This window comes from Phascolarctos cinereus, unplaced genomic scaffold (assembly GCF_003287225.1).
Source record: "Phascolarctos cinereus isolate Bilbo 61053 unplaced genomic scaffold, phaCin_HiC Scaffold_9;HRSCAF=440, whole genome shotgun sequence".
NCBI classification, from domain to species: domain Eukaryota; kingdom Metazoa; phylum Chordata; class Mammalia; order Diprotodontia; family Phascolarctidae; genus Phascolarctos; species Phascolarctos cinereus.
Window position 1 is genome coordinate 116,936,951 of NW_027556402.1, and position 12,931 is coordinate 116,949,881.

A 12,931-nucleotide genomic window follows, 5' to 3' on the forward strand; every position below is an offset into this window, starting at 1 on the left:
TATTCACCACTTTTGTTTTATTCTTTCTAGTCCAAAGGTCATTCTCCTATGAGTTCTATGTGTTTCTCTATGAGTTCTCAGTATTTCTAAGATGGTTTCTTCATACAACTTCCCCTTTTCCTCCTCATAGGTAGGAATTATATCTCCTTCTGTCTGTAGAATTTCTTTCTTGGACAACTTACCCTATCCTTTCTCTGATCCCTTTGAAATCGTCTTTCCCTGCATAAATGTTCAAGCTTTGCTAGCTTTCTTCTTCATCTCTGTCCCAGGTTCTCAGAAAGAAAGGGAGTGCTCACTTTTTCCCAAGGTTCCCACCATTTCTACTTTTTTTTTTTTGCTTTTTTTTTGGCTAGGCAATGGGGTTAAGTGACTTGTCCAGAGTCACACAGCTAGTAAGTGTTATGTGTCTGAGGCCAGATCTGAACTCAGGTCCTCCTGACTGGAGGTCTGGTGCTCTATCCACTGTGCCACCTAGCTGCCCCCCCACCCGTGTTTCTACTTTTGCAACTTGTTTCTCCTTGTTTGGTGAGGCTCTGGCCCTTCATCCCTCATCTTGGTCTTTTCTGCAAGATTGTCACAGAAAAGATATTCTAACAGTTTCTTATGTCTCATATTTCAGAAGATTTATTCTCAGAAAACATTTTAATGATTCTGCTGGTTGAGTCCGCAATCTTTCATCTAACCCAAAAGAAGTTCATTTGTTCTCAATCTTCGGGTCAATTTAGCTAGTTTTTGATTAGCACTTGCTCCAGCTGTTCATTAAATGCTAGGTGTTGTGGGGAATATGCATGCATTGCATAACACTGCCCTTTACTCAGGGAGTTTATAGCCTTTTGTCAGGGGAATAAAACTTTTGTATATGAAATTATGAAAACAGTAGCAATAATAATGCATGCTAAATCACATAACATTGTATAATCAGATAATGGTACAAGACACAGCATGGCATAGTGGTTAAGAGTCCTGACCTTGAAGCCAGGAAGATCTATGTTTCAAGTGCTGCTGCCTCTGACCTATATTGGCTGTGTGACCATGGGTAAGTCACTTAACTCTGATCAGCAGTTCTCTAGGACTACAAATTGTTATGTAATGGCTGAAGGATTTCCTCATCCAGGTGTTTATGGTATCAATGTAATCACAGGTTTAATTCTTATCCCTATATTTGGCAAAATATTTCAAGTCATAAAAGTGAACTAATGGAAGAGACAAGAATCATGAGTTGGAGGGGAAAAATCAATTAATTTCCCTTCTGGAGAGCATATTAAAACAGTTCATTACATGCAGAACATAAGGTTCTTTTAAAATCTTCATTTAGAAAATTACCTAATTAGGAGCATATGGGATTACCAGCATATGGTTTGAGTGAATGAAAAAATGTGAAGAGTTTATGGCAGGGCAGCTAGGTGGCACAGTGAATAGAGCACCAGCCCTGGAGTCAGGAGGACCTGAGTTCAAATCTGGCCTTAGATATTTACTAGCTGTGTGACCCGGGCAAGTTGCTTAACTCTAATTGCCACCAAAAAAAAAGTTTGCTGCATGCCAAGCTCTAAGGATATAAATAGACAAAAAAAAAAAACCCAGGACAGTCCCTGTTCTCAAGGGGCTCATAATCTAATTGAGGAAGACTTATTTTATTACTTAATTCTTTGGTTCTAAGTTTTCTCAACTTTCAAAGGAGGGAGTTAGACCAGATGACATCTTAGGTATCTTCTAGCTCTAAATGGACAGTCTATGGATTCTCAAAATGATTTAAATGTTAACTGTACTCATAAGATCAGAAAATCATAAATCCAGAACTAGAAGTAACTTCAGGGGTTATGTAGTCTGACCCTCCCCCTCCCCCCCCATTTCATTAATGAGGATACCAAAGCTCAGGGAGTTTTAATAATGATTTGACCAAGATATACAAGTAGGAAACATCAGAAGTGGGATTTGAACCCAAGTCCTCTTACTCTATAGCCAGTGCTTTTTTTCCTCTGTATCATATTTGAAAAATACCAATTCATTCTGTTTCTTCAGAATTAAATAAAATCAAATGTACTTTTATTTTAATATATTACTGTTTAATTACTAAATGACCATTTTCTGTGTCCTCTTAGTGCCTGCTTTTACCATGGCAACAGATTTTAAAGAGGTGGTAGATTGTTGGGGTGAGAAATGTGCCCTTAAGAGGTCTTGACCCTCCTATCCCCATCAATATGCAAATCATTTGACTGGAATGCAGCCAGCATTGCCAAAGTAAATCACTGATCTTTCCATCATTCTGATTGCTTTTCAGTTGTACTAAGACTCGATTATGGTTTTACTCCCCATTACTCCTTCAGATGACTTTTTTATTTATTTTCATTTAGGAATTAGTTGCACTTATTCAAATCATTATTTATTTGTTTTGGTTTGGGAATGAACTACTTTGAGCCAATGACAAAAATATGTCAAGTAGAACAAAAAAAAAAGTAATTTTTCCCCTACCGTTTTCTGATCCAAATGAGATATTTTTTCACTTTCTCTCAGTCACCTAAAAATGCCCAGGATATCAGTATATTATATGCAGAAGCATAAGAAAGAATTGCAGTCCACTGTGCTATTGGATAGCTAATAATATCTTTTATGTACATTATGGATTGCTTCATGTGAGGATAACTGTAAGTCACTTGACCTCAGAAGGCATTGAGTGGCCCCAAACCCTAGGAAGTAGCAATCGAAGCTGCTTTGAAGTTGTAGAGAGATTCCATAATAATTTCCAGCCCTGCTGGCACCATTGTTGTTAGAGCAGTTCATTCATTCGTTTAAAAAATACTTGATGAGAACTAGGATGTGTGTCAGATTCTCAATTATGAGAGAAACCTTGTATGTATAGAATTACACATGTCTGAATGTGGGGAGAGGGAGAAATTGGGGGTTCCTGAAGGAAGGTTCCATGGACATGGAACAAGGAGAGTATCTACCAGCAGCTGCTGAAGCTTCAGCCTTCAGCTCCAGTGGCCAAGACCAAACTAGTCATTGCATTTTGCATTTGTTTATTTATTGCATCATTTATGCATACTGATTCACTTTTACTGATAAACATGAAGTTCCTATTTGACCAGAGACTCGACCAAGAGAAACAGTGTATCATCTTTCCTCCTTCCCCCACCCTTCCCTGGCCACCCATATACCACGGAAAAAAAGGATTTTAAGTTTGTGTCATATCTTATGGCCTGCTTTAGCATATGTTCTGTATGATAAAGTCATTCATTTTTAATATCACTGAAGCCCTTGTTAGGAAGGGCAGATATTTGTAAAAATACATAAATTATGCTGGCTGAGAAACTTGTTCTCTTTAATTATGGATCTTGTTTACCCCATTTAAATTTATCCAGGTCAAGGTGTCGTATAAGTATCTCTTTTAAGCATGACAAATTGTGGCAGATGGTATGGAAAAAAGTATCTATGGGAAGATTTGTATGCAGTCTATGATAGCCCTACGACTCTATGCTAGGGGGCATCTTTCATACAGTTTGTATAAAATGTATGTAGACTGACAGTCTATAGACAATTGGGCAGATAGCAGAAATGAAGCATTTTCTTTTACTCCAGATGACAGCTTTCTTGGTCCTCATGTTCCTCATAAATATAGGAAAACTGTTTTTTTTCCTTGCCACCAAATAATTGCACTGGTAGGAAGAGAATTCTGGTGGCTCCCAATGATGATGATTCAGATTGATCATTTAATAAATTACAGAAATCTCAACAGAAAATGGACTACCAAATTAGAAGATCGGAGGAGTCCAGCTCAGCATTCCAAACTCCCCTCATTTTGTGGTGGTTGATGTTAGCTACGTAGAGCACACAAAGATGCTGGCTTCACTTAACCCAGGAAGCACTTTCTCATAGTAACCATCTTGAAGAATTTGATCCCTGAATTGTGTTGTATACATCATACCTTTGAACAATAATGGAAAAAAATATTAATGGAGATTTTATTGCTAACCTTTAGGTGGAGGACCAAACAAAACCTGGATTATAGCTTCTTGATGCTGTATGCCCAAGATAAGGGCAAGTTTTACCTTCAGGTAAGGTAATATTATAATCATTCCAGCAGGACCATTTCAGTTGAACAGAAGCATATCAGACAGTGGTTCTATGGGGGCTAGATGCTAAGATCGATCTCTGACTTGTTATATCTCCCTATTAGTACAGCAGTGTGAGAGGAAAAGATAAGAAATGGTATCATTGTAATAGGAAGTGAAAAATGGTAATAGAAGAAAATGCTGTATAAGGACTTTCCAGCTGGGGAGGACCTGGGACAGATTCATGGAAGGAGCTGCCTGTGGACTGAGACTTAAAGGAAAGCATAGTATGTCAATAGGCAGCAATCGAGGGAGGGCATTCCAGGTGTAATGAATGGTGTGAACAGATATCCAGAGGGAGGAAAATGTGTGCTATGTACAGGGGCCACCCATTTTTTTCTCCATGAGATATAGTTAGAAAGGAAGGTTGATACCAGGCTCTGGAGAGTCCCGTTTGTTTTGTTGTAGCAATAATCATTCCTTTTATTGTTTATTGATTTTTTTATATTTACCTTTTTCATTTTTTATTTTGGCAACTTAATGTTTTTCTTCTTTGTTCAAGGTAGCTACCAATTTATCAGTTTAGCTTATCTTTAAAAAAAATTTCAGGGTTCATTTCTATCATCTTTTGTGACCTGGTTTAACCATTCCCCCCCTAATTTTCAACATTTTGTCTTTTGTTCTTGGTTTGGGTTTGAACACTGATTTTCATACATGGAAATAAATGGGACTGACACTTGAAGAAAGTGGAGAGGTTTTTAGCTCAGAAAGTGAAATTAGTAATCCAGATTCTTCCATTCCTGTGTAATGGGGTGGCTCTTTCCAAGTTTCCTTGGGCATCCTTATGTCTTCCTCTGTGGCAGAAATACCATATTACTTCCTGAAAGCCCACAACCAGGGATCATAAGTTGGCATGATTTTGTTCTGCTATTGACATTGTAGCTCCCAGGTGAGGTAAGACCAGAGGATTGGTGACTTTCAAATCACTTTAGTTATTAAGCACCTATTATGTGCAAAGCACTGTGTTGAGTACGGGGGTTTTAGTGAAGCCCAAGCTTAATATGACTGCACCAATGCAGGTTATGACCCTTTTAACAATTTGGTAGGGTTGCAATGTTGAGAGCTGCTGTGTCTGTAGAATTCATCTCCCTATGGTCAATGTGGGGATGACCATTTTTGAACCTAGACAGGGTGGTCCTTGGGCAGCATACCTAGGAAAATTTGGGGATAGAAGGAAGATTAAGAATTGTGGGGAATGAAGGACAACTCCAGGGAAGAATTGGCCCCTGAATGGAACCTTGGAGGTAGATAAAGATAAATCCCGTGGATTTATGGGAGGACCTCCTACTTTTTAGATGGCTCTCATTGCTAGGGAGGAGCCTGAATTGCTTTCCTTGAAACCTGTACCCTTGGCTTCCTTTAGTTCTGATGCCTCCGAAGTTGTTGTCTTTTCACAGTGTGGCCTCATTATTTGGGATTGGTGGGTTTGGGGAAGGGGCAGTGCATTTCTTTTTTATAACCTCAGAGATGCCCGCAACTTAAAAAAAAGAATTAAAATGCATTCCAAGGCAAATATAAATGACTTAGGGATTTATTGCCCTGCCCTTAGTCCCCTTGAAGGTTCAGGTGAATAATGGAATAGTGTGGAGAAGGGGACAGCAGTTCAGTGGAAGGAACATCAGACTTTTAGGATGATGAACAAGCTGGCTCCAGCTTTACCAGCTATCACCACATGCAAGTCACTTAACCTTAAGCCACCATCTCCTCATGTGCAAAATGGGGGAAATAATACTTGTATTCTTTTACCTCTGAGGGAAAAGGAAAGCTTTCTGTAAGACTTAAAATGCACAAGAAAAGAGGTGTGATTATTACTGAGTCTACTAGGAATCTTTTTTTTTTAAATTTACTTAGCTTCATTAAATCAGCTTGTGATTGCAGTCAGAAGAGTTTGCTTGCTGTTGATGTAATAATTCAAATTGGAATTTCTATAGTGCTTTAAACTTTGCAAAGCCCTTTATTTACGTTTCAGATCTGACTTGAGCCTTTAAACAGTGCAGGAAGGTCAGTGTTGTTGTTGTTGTTGTTGTTGTTGTTGTTTGTCCCTTGCTCAGAGAGGACCAAAATGACATGACGTGAGGTTTGATGTAGTGTGTCCAGCTGGGGCTGATCAGACCAACATGAGCTTAGAAGGCTCTATCACAGGTTGGCTACAAGTAGTCCATATGACCATTTGGGACGGAGATGTCTCTAAGTTTGCACATCTCATGTTTCTTTTGAGCTACCACAATTTTGCTTTGCTTATAGAGCACAGCTCCTTCTTTGATGCAGGCATGCCATGCTGGGTGGTCCTATGCCAGTGCCTTCCATGTCTCACAATGAATAGCAAAGTTCTTGGGGAGTTTGGTACTACAGGCTATAGATAGACGGTATGATAGACTATATACCTATAATCCTCAGACAAAGAAACTAAGGATCAGAGATATCCATCCACAAGATAGTGGAACTTGCCACTTGACACTGTTAAGTGTAGGAGGTAGGATTGAACACCCAGGTCTTCTTGAACCCATACCCAATGTTCTATCCCCTGTGCCATGCTGATGTCCAAATGAGCTTACCAGATAGACCTTAGAATAGTTTCCAAAAGAGCTTTTGAAACTGGCACACACTTTTCCTGAGCAAAGTATAGGCATAAATGAATTATTTAGTCTTATGTAGGTTGCGTAAGTGGTGTGATACAAATTGTTGTTGTTGTTGTTGTTATTGTTGTTGTGTTGTTATAACATCAGCTAGGTGATGACATGACTTAGCAATTGACTTTGATTTGAGTGAGGGAGAGCTGTGCAAGGTCACCAGCCTCACTTTCTCCTCCAGAGCCATCTGGGTCCAATGGCCAGGACCACTGGAAATGACCCAGTGATACAAATTAAATCCTTCTACAGAATAACCATGGTAGAATTCTTTAGGGACAACATAAAAACCTATTGCACCTTTTGAGAAGTCTCCACACCTGTAACATTTTTTCAGTGCTACCTAGACTTTCCTAGCTCAGCAGATTAGTGGCAGACCAGAATTCCTGATGAATATTGTGTGCTCCTAGGTACAACGAACCTTTTACAAATGAACTGTTGGTTTTCATAATTTCAGAGAAGATTTTACATTTACTCACACATAAAAGCTGATTTTCATACTGGATATATCTGGAGACTGAGCAAATTCACAAGAAAAACATGCTTTACCTCCAACAACCTTCTACTAATCCTTCTTTGAATTGTGTATCACTTGAATAGTACTAATCACCATCTATCTACCTTATAGTATCCTTTTTTTTCCCCTCTAGACCCACAACTTTATCTGTATAGGAAACTCCCTAATGTGGCAACTTTTTCCACCAAGGCACAGTGATAACTTCTCGGTAATTTATATATAATCTTTCAGCATTGCCTGAAGCACTGACAGATTAAATGTCCTGTCTGTTGACCATGGGGGTCATATAACTAGTATTTATCAAAGGTAGCACTTGAACCCAGGTGTTTTTGGATTTAAGACCAGCTCTATTACCTCATATTGCCTCTCATTCTGTCCGTCTGTCTGTCTATCTATCTATCTATCTACATATCTATATCTTTCTACCTACATACTTACTTAATTTTACATCTATATACATCTTCCAATCCAGGGAGGGAAGTATGAGTGTGTGTGTGTGTGTGTGTGCACGTATCTGTGTATGTGAGTGTGTGTATGCAATATACATACATTATATATTATATATAATATATGCATATATTATATATTATATATAGTGTATATATATTATATATATATATATCATACATAATATATATATATGTGTGTGTATATGTATATATATTATATATATATATCATATATAATATATATATATATGTGTGTGTATATGGAGAGGGGGAGAGGAGAGAGAGAGAGCGCAACATATCTTAATTCATCTTTCCATCCCCTTAGCACTCAGCACAGTAAAAAATGGTACAAATTTAGAATCTGAGGACCTTCACCTCTGATGTAAACAGCTCTTCACAATACAGCTTCCACTTACTCTTGTTACTTCTGCCTTTATATTTCTCCCTTTCAGAAGCACTTTGTTCCAGCCAGACTGGACAATTGGCCTGAATTCAGTTCTTCACTGTGGGAGTGCAGTTCCTACTCAGCCGTGTCTTTCAGAATCCTTATTTTCTTTACTGATTTCCTTTCCTCACTGTTATCTCCTCCTCTCTGAGGCCTTCCCCACCTCCCCTGGTTGTTAATACTCTCTCTCTTTTCAATTTACTTTGTATTATACTTATCTGCAAATATGCTCTTTCCTATTTTCTTGCCTAAGAAGAATGAAAATCTGTAAAAGCTGGGATTGGTTTGTTTTTGTCTTTGTATGCCTAGCAGTGCCCAGCACAATGCCTGGAAACACAGATGCTTAATAAATGTTTGTTAAATTTAGTGGGGGTGGGGGGGAAGGCCAATTAGGAGACTGTTGTCACATTCAAAATAGCATTGTTCTGGGTGAGGTAGAAAATGACTTTCATCCCTTTTATTTCATGGTGTGATGAGCCATGATGTGTACAGCACAAAGGATGTTGGATCTGGAGTTAGTGACCCCGGATTCAAATCCTGACTCAGTCTCATTACCTGTGTAACTTTGGGCAGACCGTTTCACTTCTCTAAGACACAATTTCTTCAGGGATAAAATATGGGCATTGGATCAGATGACCTTTAAGACCCCTTCAAGTTCCGTAAATTCTGTGATCCTAGGAGCAGATTAGCAAGAGTCAGCAAAGAAGCCTTGATCTCAAAATCCCAAGGATGTAGACACTGGGGGAGGGAAGGCAAAGGGAGAAGGATTACCTGTCACTAAGAACCTCTTTGCAACCTTATTTAACATGCATTCTTTAAAGATTCAGTTGTTTCTCATAAATATTTGTAATAGAAAAATTTAATGTTCTGTTTAGAGAGATTTTTCCCCCCTCTTCAGGTACAGTCTTATTATTCCCCACCCTAGCACTGGTTATTATTAAGGTTAATTGATAATGAAAGCAGATGGTTCCCCCTCCTCCCACCTCCCCACACCTGCTAATAAATCCCTCTGTGATCTCGTATCCTGAAGTCATGAGATACTATCTCATTTATTGTTCCTGATTCTTTGTCCACAACAGACTTGAGTCAGAGTCCAAAATTATGTTGAGATGCTTCCCTAGCCAGTGTGGGCAGAAATGTTGGGCAATCCTGATAACTGTTTGATAACCATCTTCACAAGATTCTCAACATGTTAACTTTTTTTTTTCTTTTTGGCTCTCTTTTAAAATTAAATTTTATATAAAATGAACCTACATTTCTCCTTTTCCTGGCAGGGGAAATTTGATTCTAAATCCCCATACAAGTACAAATGAAATATGAGAAGCTTTATGGAATGATTAGATAAATTTTATATAATCGGAAACCTTTATGAAACATGAGTTTCTCCAGACAGACCCTAATACCAAGCTCTAGCTGAGTTTTTCCTGAAAAAAGCTTTGCTATAAAGTTGCTTGATTTGATGAATGATCTGCTCTTTTTTTTTTTTTTTGGTGAGGCAATTGAGGGTAAGTGACTTGCCCAGGGTCACATAGCTAGTAAGTGTCAAGTGTCTGAGGCTGGATTTGAACTCAGGTTGTCCTGATTCCAAGGCCAGAGCTCTATCCACTGCACCACCTAGCTGCTCCAATAAACTTCTCATTTATAGATACCAATTATTTGTAAGTCCCCTTGCTGGACCTCTTTGGGAAATAAAAAGCCTAAGGCCTGGACTCTGCCTTCCTAGAATTTACAGGCTAGGAGAGATAGACGAGGAACAGAGATAATTTCAGATAGTATAATGTCAATGTGGAAGTCCAGTAAGAGAGAGGAGAGGGCTGTTTTATTTCAAAGTAAGGCAAGATTACTCCCACTCTGGAGGAAGGAGAACTGACCACATGAGGCAGTGGAAACAGGGTTGGATTTTGGAGTCAAAGATTATTTTTTTTTATGAGGCAATTGGGGTTAAGTGACTTGCCTAGAGTCACACAGCTAGTAAGTGTTTTGTGTCTGAGGTCAGATTTGAACTCGGATCCTCCTGACTTCAGGGCTGGTGCTCTATCCACTGCACCACCTAGCTGACCCTGAAGCAAAGGTTATCTTGATCAGAATCTTGGTACTTTGACCGGCTACCATTGTGACCTTTGGCCATTCACTTAGTTTCTCCAGGCCTCAGTTTCCTGATCCCTTATATGAGGGAGTTAGATGCAGTGGCCTCTGAGGTTTCTTCTAGCTCGGTTATATCTGTGGAAAGCTCTTGGGAAGAGATGAAACTTGATGTTGGCTTTGAATTAAACAGACAGTACTGGAAGGAAAGAACAACCCGGTATCAGCAGGAGCACAAGGATAAGAAAGCAGGGGACATTTGTGGGGCATAGCGAATCATCCAGCTGGGACAGTCTGGGTGTCCTGGGTGTACCGGTGAGGGCAAGTGTGAGATAGGCTGGAAAGCTAGATTGGAACCAAAAAAGAACGGGCCTTGCATATGACTCAGAGGAGGTTAGATTTGTTACTGTAATAAGGAATCAGGGGCCTTTGAAGTTTGTTTGGTTGTTTTTATATGAGGAAAGGGAATGCTCAGAGGCAGTTTTTAGGAAAATTACTTTGACAGTTGTGTTTGGAGGAAGGAAAGACTTTGAAGACAGGGAGACCAGTTAGGGAGCCACTGCACATGTCTAGTAAGAGAACATGGTGGCCTGCGCCAGGAAAATGACGAGGAGGAGGAGAAGAAGTCATTGGTCCTGGTGTGATACAGTGGCGTTGGCTCCAGTCCTACCTCTGAGATATATACTGTGTGATGCTGGATCAGCCACTTCATATCCTCAGGCCTCAGCAGTCTCATTTCTAAAATTAGATCACTAGATGGCCTCTGGGGGCCTTCTCAGCTCTGAAAGTATGAGCCTGTGATCCTGTCACATTGTGCTGTTGTTTAGTGGGAGACCAGAAACCCCCCAAAACAGAATGCAGTAGTCAGTGGTCCGAACACCCCAGGAGATAACGTGAGGGTCAAAGAATATGAAATTATCAGAGACAAGGAGCAGGTGAAGGGGCACCAATCCAGCTTGTTAATAAAAGTGCCAAGGGACACACAATTCTCAAACAAATGTGTTAGGAATCTAGGTAAGTAAGTGGCAGGTTAAATACCAGGCAAAAGGTACATAATACAGGTGCTCAAGCTAGTTGGGTCACAGCCCCACAGTCCAGAGAGCTCTGTGATGTCAGTGAAATCCTGAAACCAAGTTTGTTTCTGTTAGGGGCATATACTCTATATATATACTCACAAGCTATGGAGTCACCAACTCACCTTAGGTGGTAAAAGGACTGGGGCTGTGTGTATTAGTGATCAATCATGATCAGAGAAAAATAGTGCGTGGTTATTTAAAAAAATTTTATTCAGTCAATGGGAATTTATTTTTTTTTCTTTGCCATCTCCCCCATTAGAAAAATGCAAAACAAAATAAAACCCTTGTAACAAAATGCATATAGTCAAGCAAAACAGTCACCTTATTGGCCATGTTTTAAACAAGGAAAAATAGACACAGTGTTCCTTGAGGCTTGTCTGGCCTTAGGAGTGCAGGATCACAGACTGAGAGCTGGGAGTCCAGATGCCCCATTTTTCAGAGGAAGAACCTGAAGGCCAGGGTAGTGAAGGGATTTAAATGTTCAGGGGACAAAGCACTGGGCCTGGAGTCAGGAAGACTCATCCTTGGGAGTTCAAATCTGACCTCAGATACTTCCTAGCTGTGTGACCCTGTGCTAGTCACTTAACCCTGTTTGTGTCAGTTTCCTCATCTGTAAAATGCACTGGAGAAGGAAATGGAGAACCAATCTAGTGTCTGCCAAGAAAATTCCAAATGGAGTCATGAAGAGCCTGACACAACTGAACAACAGTAATAAATGACAGAGGTAGGGTTCAAACTCAGGTCCAATGACCTGGCCCCACCGGGTATTAAAGGTTTCAGTTCTCACTTCAGCCTTTTTCTTAGCTTGCTTTATTATTGTTTCTTTTGATATTGTTATTTTTATTAATGGCACAGAAGTGGCAGAATAGAAAGCACGCTGGATTTGGAGTCAAGAAGATCTGCATTTGAATCCTGCCTAGATGCTTACTAGCAGTGTGACCCCAAGCAAGTCATCTTTCTGCCTCAGTTTCCTCGTCTATGAAATGAGGATCATAGATAGCACTTACTTTCCAGGGTGGTGAGGATCAAATGAGCTAATATATGGAAAGCACCATATAGATGTTTTCTGTTATTAGGTGATAGGTTCCCCCAGCCCTTCCTGCTTGCAGACGACACAGTACTGATTGAATTGCACCTTGGAACACTGCAAATGCCTACTCAAGAAAAGATCCATAGCCACTGGACTTGGAGTCAGGGAGACCTGACTTCTAATCCTTCCTCAACCACTTAATAGCTGTGTGACACTGAGCAAGTCACTTCACTCTCTGTCTCTCATGTTTTCTCCTCTGTATAAAATGATGATAGCGATAGGACCTACCTGACAGGACTGTTGCAAGAATCAAATGAGATAACATGTGAAGCCTTTTGGAAAAAAAAAAGTATTATACAAATGATCGCTATAATGGTTAATGATGCTATGTTGATGATACAATTAATAATATCAGGCATCTACATAACATTTAAAAATTTTGAAACTTTACCTTTAACCAATTGAGTAGGCACTATAGGTATTATCCTCATTATGCAGACAAGGAAACTGAGGCTGAGAAAGGTCAAGTGGTAAAATTCTCTAGGGTCAGGAATCTAGAAAGGTAAATTGCAGATTCAATTACCAGCAAAAAGGCA

General features: G+C 39.6%; 1 protein-coding gene across 1 annotated transcript in view; it reads left to right on the top strand.

The window, feature by feature from the left end:
* MGAT4D (MGAT4 family member D) overlaps positions 1–12,931 on the top strand; it is a 116,775-nt gene that overhangs the window by 64,964 nt on the left and 38,880 nt on the right. The window contains exon 7 of the mRNA XM_020989857.2: positions 3,977–4,052. Within this exon, the coding sequence (XP_020845516.1) occupies positions 3,977–4,052 (76 nt within the window). The remainder of the gene's footprint in view (positions 1–3,976; positions 4,053–12,931) is intronic.